We start from the raw sequence: 13,627 nt of genomic DNA on the forward strand, positions 1-13,627 counted from the left end.
TAGACATTTTATAAACAGATCTCTCTTCTATTGTACCTGCGTGTCTGTAAAGAGGAAGACCATGTCCTGGCCTTCCACACCTGCCATTCTGTAAAGTTTACGCAGATCTTCGTGGAAGCTCTCGTAATTATAACCACGGCACAACTCAATCTGAAAGCAACGGTAACCACACATGTGAGCAGCGAGACGTGTTAGAGATTGCTTTCCTGTGCCCCCCACACCAACCAACAGGGCATTGCCACGTTCTTGCCGAATCATGCGGGCGATTCTGTTGAGAGAGGAAGAGATGTATGCTAAGAAAGGTAGGTCAACTGGGGGGTTGATAAAAAATATTCTATTAGTAAACTGATCACGATGCCCAGGCTGAATGGCGGGGTCATCTGAACACCTTCTTTTGTGATCACCAGATGAAAAGGCAAGCTGCTTGCTTACCGAGACACGTGTTCAATGGCATCTTGGAAGAACACAAGCTTGGTTTCCTTGGCAAAGGTCATGTTGTAGTCATCCAGGTAGTCCTGCAGCACCTGGTGAATCTTTTTCATGTCTGTTAGATCCTCATAGACACGGTCAGCCTTGTCTGCTCCAACCTGCACAATATGCATTCAATAATTTAATAGAAAAATATTATCTAAACATCATTAAATCAAAAAAGGACCCAAATCAAAAAGATGACTATTGCTCTAACTAGCTAAATACTACAGTTTAAAACAGTACAATATAAACATACTTAAAGCATTCCACTGACAGATGCAAAACAGTCAGAACAATCCCCAAAGTACTTTTACCTTGATAAAATCTCCAAAAATGATGGGCTGATTCACAAAGTACATTGGCTCTATGTTTATGCTGAAATGTTTACCTGTTGGACGAAAGGAGCAGTTCAGAGTACTAAAGTTTAATGTAGGTAAAGGGTGACAGATTGGGGGCAAAACAAGAATAAATAGAACATTCTGATAAGTCACACGGCAAAATGAGAAGGATTATAACATTGTTTTAATCTGACCTACTTCCCTTTTTCTAAGAAGTTAAATTTCATAAACAAAGTTTGAAAAATCCTTTTAAAGTCCGCCTGTGGAGAAAATCAAGCTGTCTATGTGGTGTTTTTAATATGCTTTAAGACAAAACATGTGCAAATTCATAAATCAACACCATTGCTGAGTATTTTCTCCTTAAAACTGCTGTGAACCAAAGACAGTCATTGACAGTGTTATTGACGTCACAAACTACCTTATAAACCAAGGTGAGTGGAGGCAGGGCTAATTTGCATATCCATAGAACCGCGTATACCAAATGAGGCAAGGGTCTAGAGTTACATTCAAGCTATTTTAAGGCATTAAGGACATTCAAGCTTTTTTAAAGGAAAAAAACATTTAAATATGTCATGTTGGTGATCAAGGTGAGTTTTAAGGGATAAAATTGACAACAGGGGGACTTTGAGGCTGCAATTATGAGTTGAACTATAAGTATGAATTACAATTAGCGTTTTACGTTATCAGCATATGCAATAAAACAGCTTTTATACATGACGCAGCTATTAAAATTAAAATAATAAATAAACTTGTTTTTCGACTCTGGCCAAATTTTCCCTATACCCACCTATTGTAAGACATTTCAACGTATATTGTATTGCAATATTCCATTACTAATATATGCTTTCAAAGTTGTCTGAACAGACTAAACTGGACTAAGAGATTAACAGTGAAAAGGTTTCAATGGTCAGAGACTTACTAGCCATTTCAGAGATCATGGTATTGAAATAGCTCTTGTCCTCGTTGTTGATGAGTCGATCGTGGAAGACACGTTGACACTCGTGACAGAACAAACGGAAGATCTGGGTTTGATCTCTCACTGTACTTGGCTCGCACTGCAACATACCTATACAGAAACACACATGCACAGGCAGAGAAATTATTTGATACAGATTCATATTATTATTTGATATCATTCATACAGATTCTTCATTATATCTTTCATTTTATAAGAATGACTTCTGGTAAAGTATCAATTCTGTATCTACAGATCAATGAACAGTAATAGATCAACTTGTCTGTGACCTTTCGTTAATAAAAACACACATAAAAAACTAATGGTGGTTGTGCTGATTGGTTTTAGTTTACATTGTCAGTATTTATACTAGCCTACAATTCAGCCCCTGGATGGGTCCTAAAGGATAAAAGAACATTTTAGCAGCCGTATCAAATTACGAAAGAGCATTTTTATTGGTCATTTGGAAGCTCAAAAACAAAAGAAGCTCTTTGCAAGCCCTTGGTGTATTTAAGCACTAGAGTTGGCAAATACTCTGGACAAAAAGGCTATGAGTTATGGATGTATTGTGATTTTAAAGGTTTTAAATTATTTGTGTGCAATTTATAAATGGCAGCCTTGGTAAATTCTTTGCAAATGTCTGAAATGTCTCTGAAGATGAGTGTGTGTACACTTGTCTGTGTCTCTTACCTTGCACACATTTAGAGAGGTCTCTAAGGTTGAAAACGTAGTGAGATTTTGCTGGTGTAGGCAGCAGGTCTACACTCATACGATGGTAGATCTCCACAGCAGCATCCACAATGTTGTCAGCTGCCTGCTTCACTGCTACAGGAAATTCAGTGAGGAAACCCCCTAAAATTGCCTACGAACATGCACATATAAGAAGAGAAGTCAGTGTGCGCTAGGATAGTAATATTTCTAAGCGTAAAGTTTCTCTGAAGACCTTTACCACTATGGACAGCTCCAGCATTGACCAGTTAATGCGCTTAGACTGTCAGTTCAAAACCATGGACAACTCCAACTCTCAGGCTGTGGCTTAAGAACCCTGGACAGCTCCATTTCCTAATGAGCTACTCTGCTGTCAACTTTCTATATACATGTAGGAAGCTACTAGAGATATGCAAAACTGCATATTTTAAAACTCATCTAGTCGGTGCTATGTCTTAATGAGGAAGCCCAATTATGCAGGTTAAGGCTCATGCCTACTGAACACAATTCAGACGCTTAAGGAATTTTTAAGGAATATTCACATAATATGAATTCAAAAACAGTTAGATTGACATGCAACATCATGGAAAAGAACAGAACTTGACATGTGTACTTAAAAACAAACGGCTCAGAAATGTCTTGTATTTGTTGTTGAAAGGTAGTGACTGTAACACACATATTTGGCAAAACAGTCCGAAGTTAATTGTAATATTTTGTTATTATTATTCAGTGTTGAATACAATATATCTCTCTCAACTCAAACAAATGTTTTATTTTTCTTCAAGATGATGGATGTCGCAATGCATTCTGGTACTGACGTATCTGAGAAGGATATGAAATTCTGCCTTAAATTTTGGCCAACACATGGTATTGGTATCTTAGAATACTAATAATGTTGCCTACCTTTTCATAAAGCTGTAAATACAAGTGAAGTATACTTTTAGCTGTAATATGCTGTCTAGGTAGGCAGCTCACCAGGTTTGGGAACACAGAAAAGGCAATGATCTTGAGCCAACTTAAGCTAAGTCAACATGCAACAGCTTTAAAGTCAACATGAAAAAGTGGTGGCCACCCATTGACTGTCATGCATACTGTATATGTGACATACTTCTGAATGAAACAGGTTATTCAATGAGAAAGAAAAAAAATAGAGCAGGACTTGATTTTATCCAGAGGGACAAGACTGGATGTTACATACAGAATGGAGCCAGGTGGTTGGAAAGAAATCATAATGTCAACTAAAAAGGAAAGTTGTTACAGATGCAGAGCAAGTTATTGATTTGATACGTTTATTTGGAATAATGTACATCAAGCACAATAAGACCAAGAACATAAAAAAAGCAAATAGGTCAATTTTGATTTCATGTTGACTTTTAAAAGAAAAATGTTCATTCAAAATGAGTGCTACCATATGTCTGACCTTAAAAATCTGTTTGAGGCTGTGCTCAGAGGGCGTTGGGAGGCACAGCATGCTGAAGTGGCGGATAAAACGAGGAGTCACAGGGTTACGACCTCCACCGGGTGGTGCACAGGCTGCGGCTATAGTCATATCCTTTAGGGAGGAGAAGAAGAGAGAAGATGGTGAATAAGTGCATATGAAAAAATATCCAAGGGACATCATTTAACTTTTTTGACACTTCCACTAATCTCATCAAACCTTTACTAAAAGAAATTAATGTAATATTGATTAGAACCCAAATTAAGAGAGCCTTTTTGACAGCTAGAAACTTAATGACCAACTTCTCTTCAAATGACAGAAAAATCATTCAGGAAATGTTGCTGTGTCAAAGTCAAAGCAGTGTCATATTCAGCAACCAAAGAGCTACACTAACCCAAATCAGTTTCTCCAAGGGCAAAGCTAAATTGAGTACCACGAATCATCCTTTTAAATCTCAGCGGATTTTTTCCTCTTGTCATATTTCTGTCTTTTATTTTATCGTAACTCATATTTGAGATTGATGAGTACTGAGGTCGACTGCGATGTCTCAGATCACCATATTTCTCTGTAACCTTGCCAAATCGCATAATTGTCCTTGTTTATATTATGCACTTTTATCTTTGTTTGTACAAGTGTGTGTGTGTGTGTGTGTGTGTGTGTGTGTGTGTGTGTGTGTGTGTGTGTGTGTGTGTGTGTGTGTGTGTGTGTGTGTGTGTGTGTGTGTGTGTGTGTGTGTGTGTGTGTGTGTGTGTGTGTGTGTTCAATATGCAGAGGGTTTACTTCATGCTGGTGTGTGAAAAATAAATAATTAAGCATCATTCCCGAGGTGAGACAACAATCAAATGAGAGCAGCTACTTCAAACATCAAGAATTAGTGCTGCTCATTATATGATAAACATTACAACATACATTATTTTCTATCCCGATAGAGAGAAGGCAGAGAGTGAGAAAATGTTTAATGATTAAAACACTTGATAAAATTGGATTGTGGTTCCTGAGGATTCTGTGCAAACTGCTGGTCTCACAGCAGTTGCCCGGGATTAGAGATGGGAATCTTAAAAATGGTAACAATTCTGGTTCTAGTTAATAATTATAATATGTATTTATAATAAAACTCCAAAATCCACACCAATTAGTAATTAGACAGATTTAAATCTCATTAAATACACATAACATTAATAGACTTAAGTACACATAAGAGGTTTTTTTTTTGACATTACAAAAAGATGCATTCGGATCAATTCAAGGTGTCCAAGTGAGTCATGAGACTGTGATGGATTTGTGAGCAAGATTCATTAAAAAAAAGGTGCTCATGAGAGTTAACAAATTAGACTACAGTGGCTTTGCTGTATGTTTGTTCTGTGCTAATACTGTGGGAGCTTTTTAGTGTTATGTCCAGCTTTCTCATGAAGAATTCTGACTTTCAAGAATCGAACAGAACAGAACTTCATTCAAACTACAGTTTATCTGCTTACGTGTATCTCCTTCCAGAAGAACTTTTCTCTGTCATAGAAGCCATGAAAGTCCTGGAACTGTCTGAGCAGCTCTATAGGGGGTTGAGAGCCATAACTGTCCAACTTTGGCATGTTCAGATCATCCACAAACACCACAATCTGTTTATTAGCAGGAGCACCTGAGATACATAAACACAGATGATTTTTAGTATGGCAGTTTACACAGCCGCCATAATTGTATCTAAATTCCCCTTACCAAGTATATTCTTTCTCTTCTTCTCCAGTTTTGACTCAATGATCTCTTGGGTTCTGGCTGATGAAGTTTGAGCTGAGAAGTTGATGTAGACGGGGACATAACCTGCCTTTTCCTGGACACTGTTTAACAATGCCCGTGCCACAACAGACTAAAACACACAATAAGCCTAGTAAGCAGTTTCTAGTGATGAAACATAAAACTGTACTGCCTCACACACTCTTACATAACATTAAACATATGCCCGTCTTACCTTTCCCACTCCAGTGATGCCAGTAAATAGGACCGAGTGATTAACAGACAGCAGTTTTTCCATCAGGTATCCATACCTCACCGTGTCTGTGGTGGGTACCAGCATCTCAAAAAAGGGCAACTCACTGTTATAACTAAAGGGAGGAATGATCCTCTCCCATGGCTCCAAACAGTCAGTAGCAAAGTTCATATATACACTCCATAAATCACCTTCACTGGGCAACTGTTATTGAGAGAGATCGAGTATATGGAGAGAGAGAGAGAGAGAGAGAGAGAGAGAGAGAGAGAGAGAGAGAGAGAGAGAGAGAGAGAGAGAGAGAGAGAGAGAGAGAGAGAGAGAGAGAGAGAGAGAGAGAGAGAGAGAGAGAAAGAGAGAGAGAGAAAGAGAGAGAGAGAAAGAGAGAGAAAGAGAGAGAGAGAGAAAGAGAAAGAGAAAGAAAGACTGAATTATGTATTCCTTTTAGAATGCACATTTTCGTTAAATTAAAGTAAATGGGGACAGGTCAAGTTCCTAAAACGACAACATAAAACACAATAAAGTAGTCTATATGGTTTGTGCACTGTATTACAGGGGATGGATGGATGGATGGAGTAGGTAGGCTTAGATGCTTCCATTTAATAATTATAAGGGGTTTGTTCAATTAAGTATAACAGTCTGAGAATAAAAAAGAAAAAAAATGTGTTTCGTGGTCTGTATAATAAGGGCAGGTTCTAGCACCCTTGTTCATCTCAAATTAACCACTTCCTTTTCTTCTGCTCGCCCCTCCTCCCCTCCCTGGATCATTCTGTCTTGCTCTGTGAAATACTAATAATTACACTCTCCACTGCATTCCGACCTTCTGGAATAAACACACCTTCCCTTAATCCTTATACAAATGTCTGGGGCATGTTGTTTTCCTTTAAAGTATTTCCCTTTGAATATTGCTGAGGTCACATTTATGAATGTGACAGACACACGAGACAAGACACAGCGGTCTATATAAAAAGAATTGAACCAGTCAGGTGCTATATATAATTTACAATGACCTCTCAGTCATGTCAATGTGTTCTTTTCAGGGTCAAAGCCCAGAGGAGGTTTGCAGTGTCTTCAATGTTGCACATCAGTTGTTTAACAGGAATTTCTTCTGTATGACCATTGAGAATACATTCAGATGGGACTAGAGAAAAAAAATTATTACCTTTTGAATTATGTAACATTATGGCTGCAGATCTGTTAAGAACTAAACATGTTCATCAAATCTTGTAGCACATAATGGTCTTTTCCTGAACAAAATGCTATTAGAAAGCTTATATGATTGTCATAAATTAAGGCAATAAAATAGAAATTCCCAGATATAATCACTAATAAATTTTCATTAATGTAAGCACACTTCACAGGTTAATCAAAATGATCTGAGATTATTTCAAAGTATATGAAATGCTCTGTATATGAATTACATTGCATTTTACATTTATTCCTTTACCTTTGTATCACTGTTGTCCTCAAATTGCTGCCTGACGAAGGTGTCGAATGTGTCCCAGTGGCTGTCAATCAAATTACCGCCCACTGCCCACAGGTAGCAGAACACAAACGTCTGACATAACATGTTGCTCAACTTGCTGGACTCCTACATACACACACAAAAAGCACATAAAGCAAAAAGTTGGATATCCCCACACTGCAATTTCTACTGAAACTGATATGAGAGACTACTGAATGTCGATATGAGAGTGTTACTAGTATGCAGCAGTTTTGGGGTCTGAATGTTCTGAACTTTGCCAGTCCAGGGTTTTGATTCGTGGTATTTAACTTACAACTCAAGTTCCCACTCCTCTCTGAATCCTTATATTTCCGCATTTTTCTCAAAGGCGAGAAACCAAACATTCAGAGAGAAGTGTAAATGTGAATTTATGTTTAATGCCTAATGGAATAGAAAAGGACATATCTCAGTTACAAATAAATCAGAATTTCACTTCAGGTTTATTAATTCAACATTACTAGTGGGTAAAAAAAGATAAGTCAACTTCATGCAAGTAAATATTTTCCAAATAATGTTTTTTTATTTATTATTTGCTATGGCTTCAGTACAATAACCGTATAAAAGACATTTAATTTAGCAAATAACATGTCTTTATATTACAACACTTTTTTTGCTCACATAGTATAAATGGGTATTTTCCTTTATATTTTAGCTAGGGGTCTCTGTCATAATTTAAAGTACAATCATGGGTCACAGCTTAAAAAAATTTGGGGTCGGTAAGATTATAATTTTTTGAAAGAAGTCTCTTATGCTCACCAAGTGTGAATTTATTTGATCAAACATACAGTAAAAACAGTCATACTTTGAAACATTATAACAATTTAAAGTAACTGTTTTTATTTTAATTTTTTTAGATGTTATTTATTCCTATCATGGCAAAGCTGAATTTCTAGCTGCCATTACTTCAGACTTCAGTGTCACCTGTTCCTTCAGAAATCATGCAAATGTGCTGGTTTGGTGCTTTTGCAGGATTTTCTAAAAGAACAGCATTTATTTAAAAAAAAAAACTTTTGTAGCATTATAACATTTTACTATGAATTATTTTATTTTTGCTTTATAAGCAAGTATTAATTATATTTTATTATCAATTTAATGCATCCTAGCTAAATAAAGTTATGAATTTCTTTCTTTCAAAAACAAACAAACAAACCTTGAGCTACCTTGAACAGTAGTGTAGATGGGTAGTGCAGATCCACTAGGTTCTCTTTTTTTTTTCTTTAACCACATTATCAATTAAACGTCCTGTAGAAGCTTTCTAAAATATGTTAGAATGCTGTGTCTGATTAATTTTGGTGATAGCTATGATGCATAATACCATTTTGAGGTTAGGGGCTCCATCGCTGAACAGTAACGCTTCCAATAGGCAGCAGAGGGTTGTGACTTTACTAATGTCCACCTGTCCAATGGCCTGCACACAGTGTTTTGAAACAAACTGCAGGCCCTTCTCCACATATTTTTGAAACAGCTCCATCAGATATCCACGTACAGGCTCTGTAATCTAAAAAAAAAAAAAGAAAGAAAAACATACACATTTCCCAGATGGTAATGGGTCTACAGTTTTAAAAACAAACTAAAAGACATTCTAAGTCCAACCTCTTTAAGGTTTGCCAATAAAACTATTAATTAAGACTCTTTCTAATACGTCCGTGATTGTAAAACAAAGTGAACGCTCTGCTTTGTAACTCCTCAGATAGTTTTAATGGCTTCACCTTCTCGGCTAAACCTATGAGCCACGTTTGAACATACGGCATCCAATTAAGCTCCTCTGGGTCAATGTACACCATCCCACAACGGCTTACTGTGGCAGGAGACGCCACTGCCAGATCTTGAACCTGATTGAGAAAAGCGTGGCATGTAAGCATGCGTGACTAGCCTCTTGTTAAAAGCGGGAAATGCATGTGGAATTTAACAAACGGGGAACATGTGCACATTTGCGCATCTCACCTCAAACAACATATGTATGGAAGGTGTGAGCTTAATCCTTTCACTGTTGGCCAAGCAGAGCATCTTATTATCATCCAGGACTGTGTTCATATTCTCAATCCACAGTGCATCCACCGGGCCATCACTGATCACCCATTTGTGGTCATCACTGAAGTCCTGAACTGCTGCCCGCACACAAAGCGCCATCAGACCATCCCGCCATTCCAGCGTCAGCGGGTTCACCTCACCGTAAAGCTCGCCCATGCTCACTGACTTTGGGTTGAGCACATAGGTCTTAACAGGGCGATAGAAGGGATTTTGGTGGCCAGCGTGATGTAGGGTATCCAAGGTGTCTGCCAGCACACGATAGACAGTAGTCTTGCCACTCCCAGCAGGCCCCACGAGCATTACCCCATGGCGGACCAGCATGGTCTCGTACAGCTGAATGACCTTGCTTATGATGCATGGGAGGGGCTGGAGGGAGCGTTGGCACAGAGATGAGTGAATGGTAGACTGCAGGACACCGTAGTCATGCTCTGGGATGGCGACACCAGGGAAGAGGTCTGAAAGGATGCCACTAAGGGAAAAAAGAGTGGGTATTCACACACAAATATAATGGCCCCGAGAAGTCTTTGGACTTTAAAGTCACACTTAATTTCACTAAATTACTAAAAGTGTTTTGTTTTTTTGCTTTATATTATATCTAAAGAAATGAATGGTACTTCTGAAATATGCCTTAAATAATGTACATTCACATGAGATAGAAAAAGCTATTTTATTCTACGTAATGGTGGCTCCCCCTCAAGGTGGGTGCCATGGTCAATAACTATCCATCTATCTTTCTCTCACACAAACACACACACGCACACACATACTTTGCATGTAGTTTTTTTGGTGTTTTAGGATTTTTATACTGCATAAACTTTTCAGAAAACATTCTGCATTTTACATTTTCAAAAAAAAAACAAATTTTGTATGATTTATAAGCCGTTTTCATCATGGGGACCAAAAAATTACCAAAGATTTCTGTTATGTCCTTCCTCAATTATTCTCTTATTAATAATTTTTCAAAAGATCTCTACTTAAGATAATTGCAGATCTTTTAAACTTTTTTTTCCATCAAAGAATCCTGAAAATAATACACAAAAACAACAACAAAAATGTTTTTTTAACATTGATTATAAAAAGTAACTACTTGAGCACCAAATCAGTATATTAGAATGATTTCTGAGGGATCATGTGACTCGGAAGTCTGTAGTAAAGGCTGCTGAAAATTCTGCTTTGTCATCAGTGAAATAAATAAAATGTAACAATATTATTTTAAAATATTACTGATTTTACCTTCTTTTTTTTCACATGCGATATTAAAAACCTGTGGTCACCTGAAAAGCACTGCATCATCTTTGAGGAACTTGGGCAGGTTCGAATCTCGCAGAGCTCTGATCAGCACAACATCCTCGCTCAACTGAGGGTTTTCTCTTTTTAATGACCTGAACACCACACACACATAATAAATAATATATTAACAGTTGTTCAGAAAATGTGAACAGGAGTACACAACTTGCAGCACAAAAACATTGGATTCTCTCAGTGTTTTTACACTGCATGCACACAGGACGTCACACGATCGATCTTTTATAGATAGCATTCACAAATTAAACAAGATTTTTACATTTTCTGAAGAAAATGAAAGTGATGCTCTGTGAGTGCTCTGTGAGTGCTTTTAGTGCATTGCTACGTGGTTGCTAGGGTGGAAAATATGAGGTAAGTGGTGCTTGCCTGCCGCAATATTAGGATCTTGTAGGTGGTTTTGCTAGGGCGGTTGCTAGGTCATTTCTAGATGGTTGCTATGTGGCTGCTTCCTGGCTTAGGGGATTTTTTCACACATTTTAATGTTCAATTCACACCTCTCCTCAAAAAGACACATGATTCGAGGTGTCAATCATGCCTTGATAAGCACCACTAATTAGTATTGTGGGAATCATAAAAGACATCCAAGCTATTAAACAGCCTGTATTGATTCCATATCAGTAATTTACACAGAATATGGTGCTCTAATTTACTCTCACTTTTTTTAACACTCTCACCTACAGCTGTTCATATATTCTTGTAAATAGTTTAGTAGCCTTAATCAAATTGATTTAGAGACAGACCTTTTGAACCACTGAAGAACACAGTGAAATAAAGGGACACGAAAGTGAATTTATACTGCACATAAAACCTGAGTGCTAATAAAATGTTCCAGTGACATGAGGTCAACACACACACACACACTCAAGACTTGCTGTTGGCCAAGATCTGCTTAGAGGTTTCTTGCATAGCTGTATTTTATTGGCCTTTACCCCAAACACATCACTAACTGAGACTGAGTATGTGGAAATTAATTCTCAATCAAAGGCTGACTTGTTTATAAAACAAAGACAATAAAAGTGTGAGAAGAAAAGAATGGCCTAGAAAAGCCCTTACCAAACACTTTCCAAGACTGATTTACGGTATTTATGTAACGTTCATTGTTGAAAGATCATTAAATGAATCAAAAGTGACAGAAAAGACATGTAATGTATAAAATTACATAAGATTTGACTTCAAATAATGTTGTTCTTTTAACATTTCCATTCATCAAAAAATCCTGAAACAATGTGTCATGGTTTCCACAAAAATATTAAGCAGCACAATTATTGATTTCTGAAGGATCATGTGAAACTGACCCCGGGTAGAGCAATTGCTTTGCCATTACAGGAATAAATTACATTTTAAATTATATGAAAATAGAAAACAGTTATATTAAGTTGTAACATTTATTTCACAATTAAAAAAATAGAGTTTGATTGAATAAATGCAACCTTGGACATTTAAAAAAAAAAAATGTGTACCAACCCCAAACATTTGAACAGTAGTGTATATGAGATTGACTCATTGAGTAATGTAAAAAATGTGTTTGTGCTGTAGAAAAAGAGCAGACAACGACCCTGAATGCCTCACCCTGCCATGACCAGCACAGATTTGACAGCTCTCATGCCAAAGTCATAGTGATCCTGCTGAGAGAGCTGCTCACTGCAGAGCTTGTACATCTGAGTCATCTTCCTTGCAAGAGTCTTACTAGACTCAAAGCCCTCAGCGTACAGGATCACCTACAGGGAGAGAGGTTATAGATACTGTAGAACTGTTTGGATTGTCAGAGAAAACTAACTAACATTAAGAGAATTTTATATAGGACTCATGTACCTCCTCTAAACAGATATCCTCTAAGGCTGTGGTTTCTAATGAGATTTCAATAGTTCCCTAAAACTGTTGGTTCTTTTTTGAGAGTTTGTTTGATTTGGACAAAAAAAACTAATATGTATTATTGCCAAATAAATCACTAAATAAGGTGCCCAAACCAGGGCATGTGAGCTAAAGTTGGCTCGTGACCCTTTTTGATATGGCCTGCCACGCTATATCACAAGAGGGGGGGAAATGCTATTGATATTGGTATGTTCATTCCAAATTCATCTTTAAGTTATAAAAAAATTGTTTTATTTTTCAAGAAATGTAGAACATATAAGTGATTTTAAGTCAGATATAATGCAACATTTACTTTCAGCCTAAAGCACTTGATCAAGTATGATTTTTGGCCTTTGCAGTAAAAGGTTTAGGCACCTCTGCTTTAAATGCTCCAAAATACTTCATTTTACGCAGGGAATAAAGTGTGTATTGAAGTTAAAAGTACATTTTCTAACCAATGAATTGTGGAAATTTACAAACAGGAAATCACAGTGGTAAGACACCAGTTTCCTCTCAGGAAAGGCTAATTCTCCACTGCACCAACAGACGTCGAATGAAGCTGACAATCACTAGATTAAAGCACATCACTTCTCGAACATTCCACTACCCGACAATGTTTAATCTGCGAAAACAAGCGCTGAAGAATGGCAAAAGACTCAGACTGATGACACACTGATCCAACAAATGCAGAAGAATGTGTCCGTTTCCATTGTTCTGTCAGTGCAGTGTGAATTAGCCTTAACGCACACACATGAACAGAGAAAAGCTTTTAATGAGTACACACATTAGGTGAGCAGTGCCATCTCCGACCCCTCCACCTAGTGTGGTTTATCATCATTACTGGGATCAGATCAGGTGGTTTAATAACACACCTCAGCGATAAGAGCATAGTTGGGCACCATCATGGCTATGGGTCGGAAAAGGGCTTTCAGGTTGTCAGGGAGTTCAGTTCTGCCAGCGTAACCGGGGTTCATAGTGATGAAGGCAGCACACGTCATCACCAATTTTATCTCTCTTCCCTCAAACATGAACCGAGGTAGCTGCAGAAAAC

General features: G+C 37.5%; 2 protein-coding genes across 2 annotated transcripts in view; both read right to left on the bottom strand.

Annotated features, from left to right (window-relative positions):
• The window catches only part of LOC143713118 (uncharacterized), a 311,754-nt gene extending 298,989 nt beyond the window's left edge, over window positions 1-12,765 (bottom strand). The window contains exon 1 of the mRNA XM_077204831.1: window positions 12,756-12,765. The gene's annotated coding sequence lies outside the window, so the exon portion shown is untranslated. The remainder of the gene's footprint in view (window positions 1-12,755) is intronic.
• dnah6 (dynein, axonemal, heavy chain 6) overlaps window positions 1-13,627 on the bottom strand; it is an 85,546-nt gene that overhangs the window by 53,665 nt on the left and 18,254 nt on the right. The window contains exons 33-48 of the mRNA XM_077204027.1: window positions 13,449-13,616; window positions 12,295-12,443; window positions 10,695-10,802; window positions 9,334-9,889; window positions 9,099-9,221; window positions 8,705-8,887; window positions 7,333-7,476; window positions 5,871-6,092; window positions 5,621-5,768; window positions 5,386-5,543; window positions 3,893-4,024; window positions 2,455-2,626; window positions 1,729-1,875; window positions 786-859; window positions 433-587; window positions 37-268 (exon numbers count right to left, since the gene is read on the bottom strand). Coding sequence (XP_077060142.1) covers window positions 37-268; window positions 433-587; window positions 786-859; window positions 1,729-1,875; window positions 2,455-2,626; window positions 3,893-4,024; window positions 5,386-5,543; window positions 5,621-5,768; window positions 5,871-6,092; window positions 7,333-7,476; window positions 8,705-8,887; window positions 9,099-9,221; window positions 9,334-9,889; window positions 10,695-10,802; window positions 12,295-12,443; window positions 13,449-13,616 — 2,871 coding nt within the window. The remainder of the gene's footprint in view (window positions 1-36; window positions 269-432; window positions 588-785; window positions 860-1,728; window positions 1,876-2,454; window positions 2,627-3,892; window positions 4,025-5,385; window positions 5,544-5,620; window positions 5,769-5,870; window positions 6,093-7,332; window positions 7,477-8,704; window positions 8,888-9,098; window positions 9,222-9,333; window positions 9,890-10,694; window positions 10,803-12,294; window positions 12,444-13,448; window positions 13,617-13,627) is intronic.

Source organism: Siphateles boraxobius, unplaced genomic scaffold (genome assembly GCF_051911475.1).
Source record: "Siphateles boraxobius isolate OS27281-9 unplaced genomic scaffold, OSU_SipBor_1 119, whole genome shotgun sequence".
NCBI lineage: Eukaryota > Metazoa > Chordata > Actinopteri > Cypriniformes > Leuciscidae > Siphateles > Siphateles boraxobius.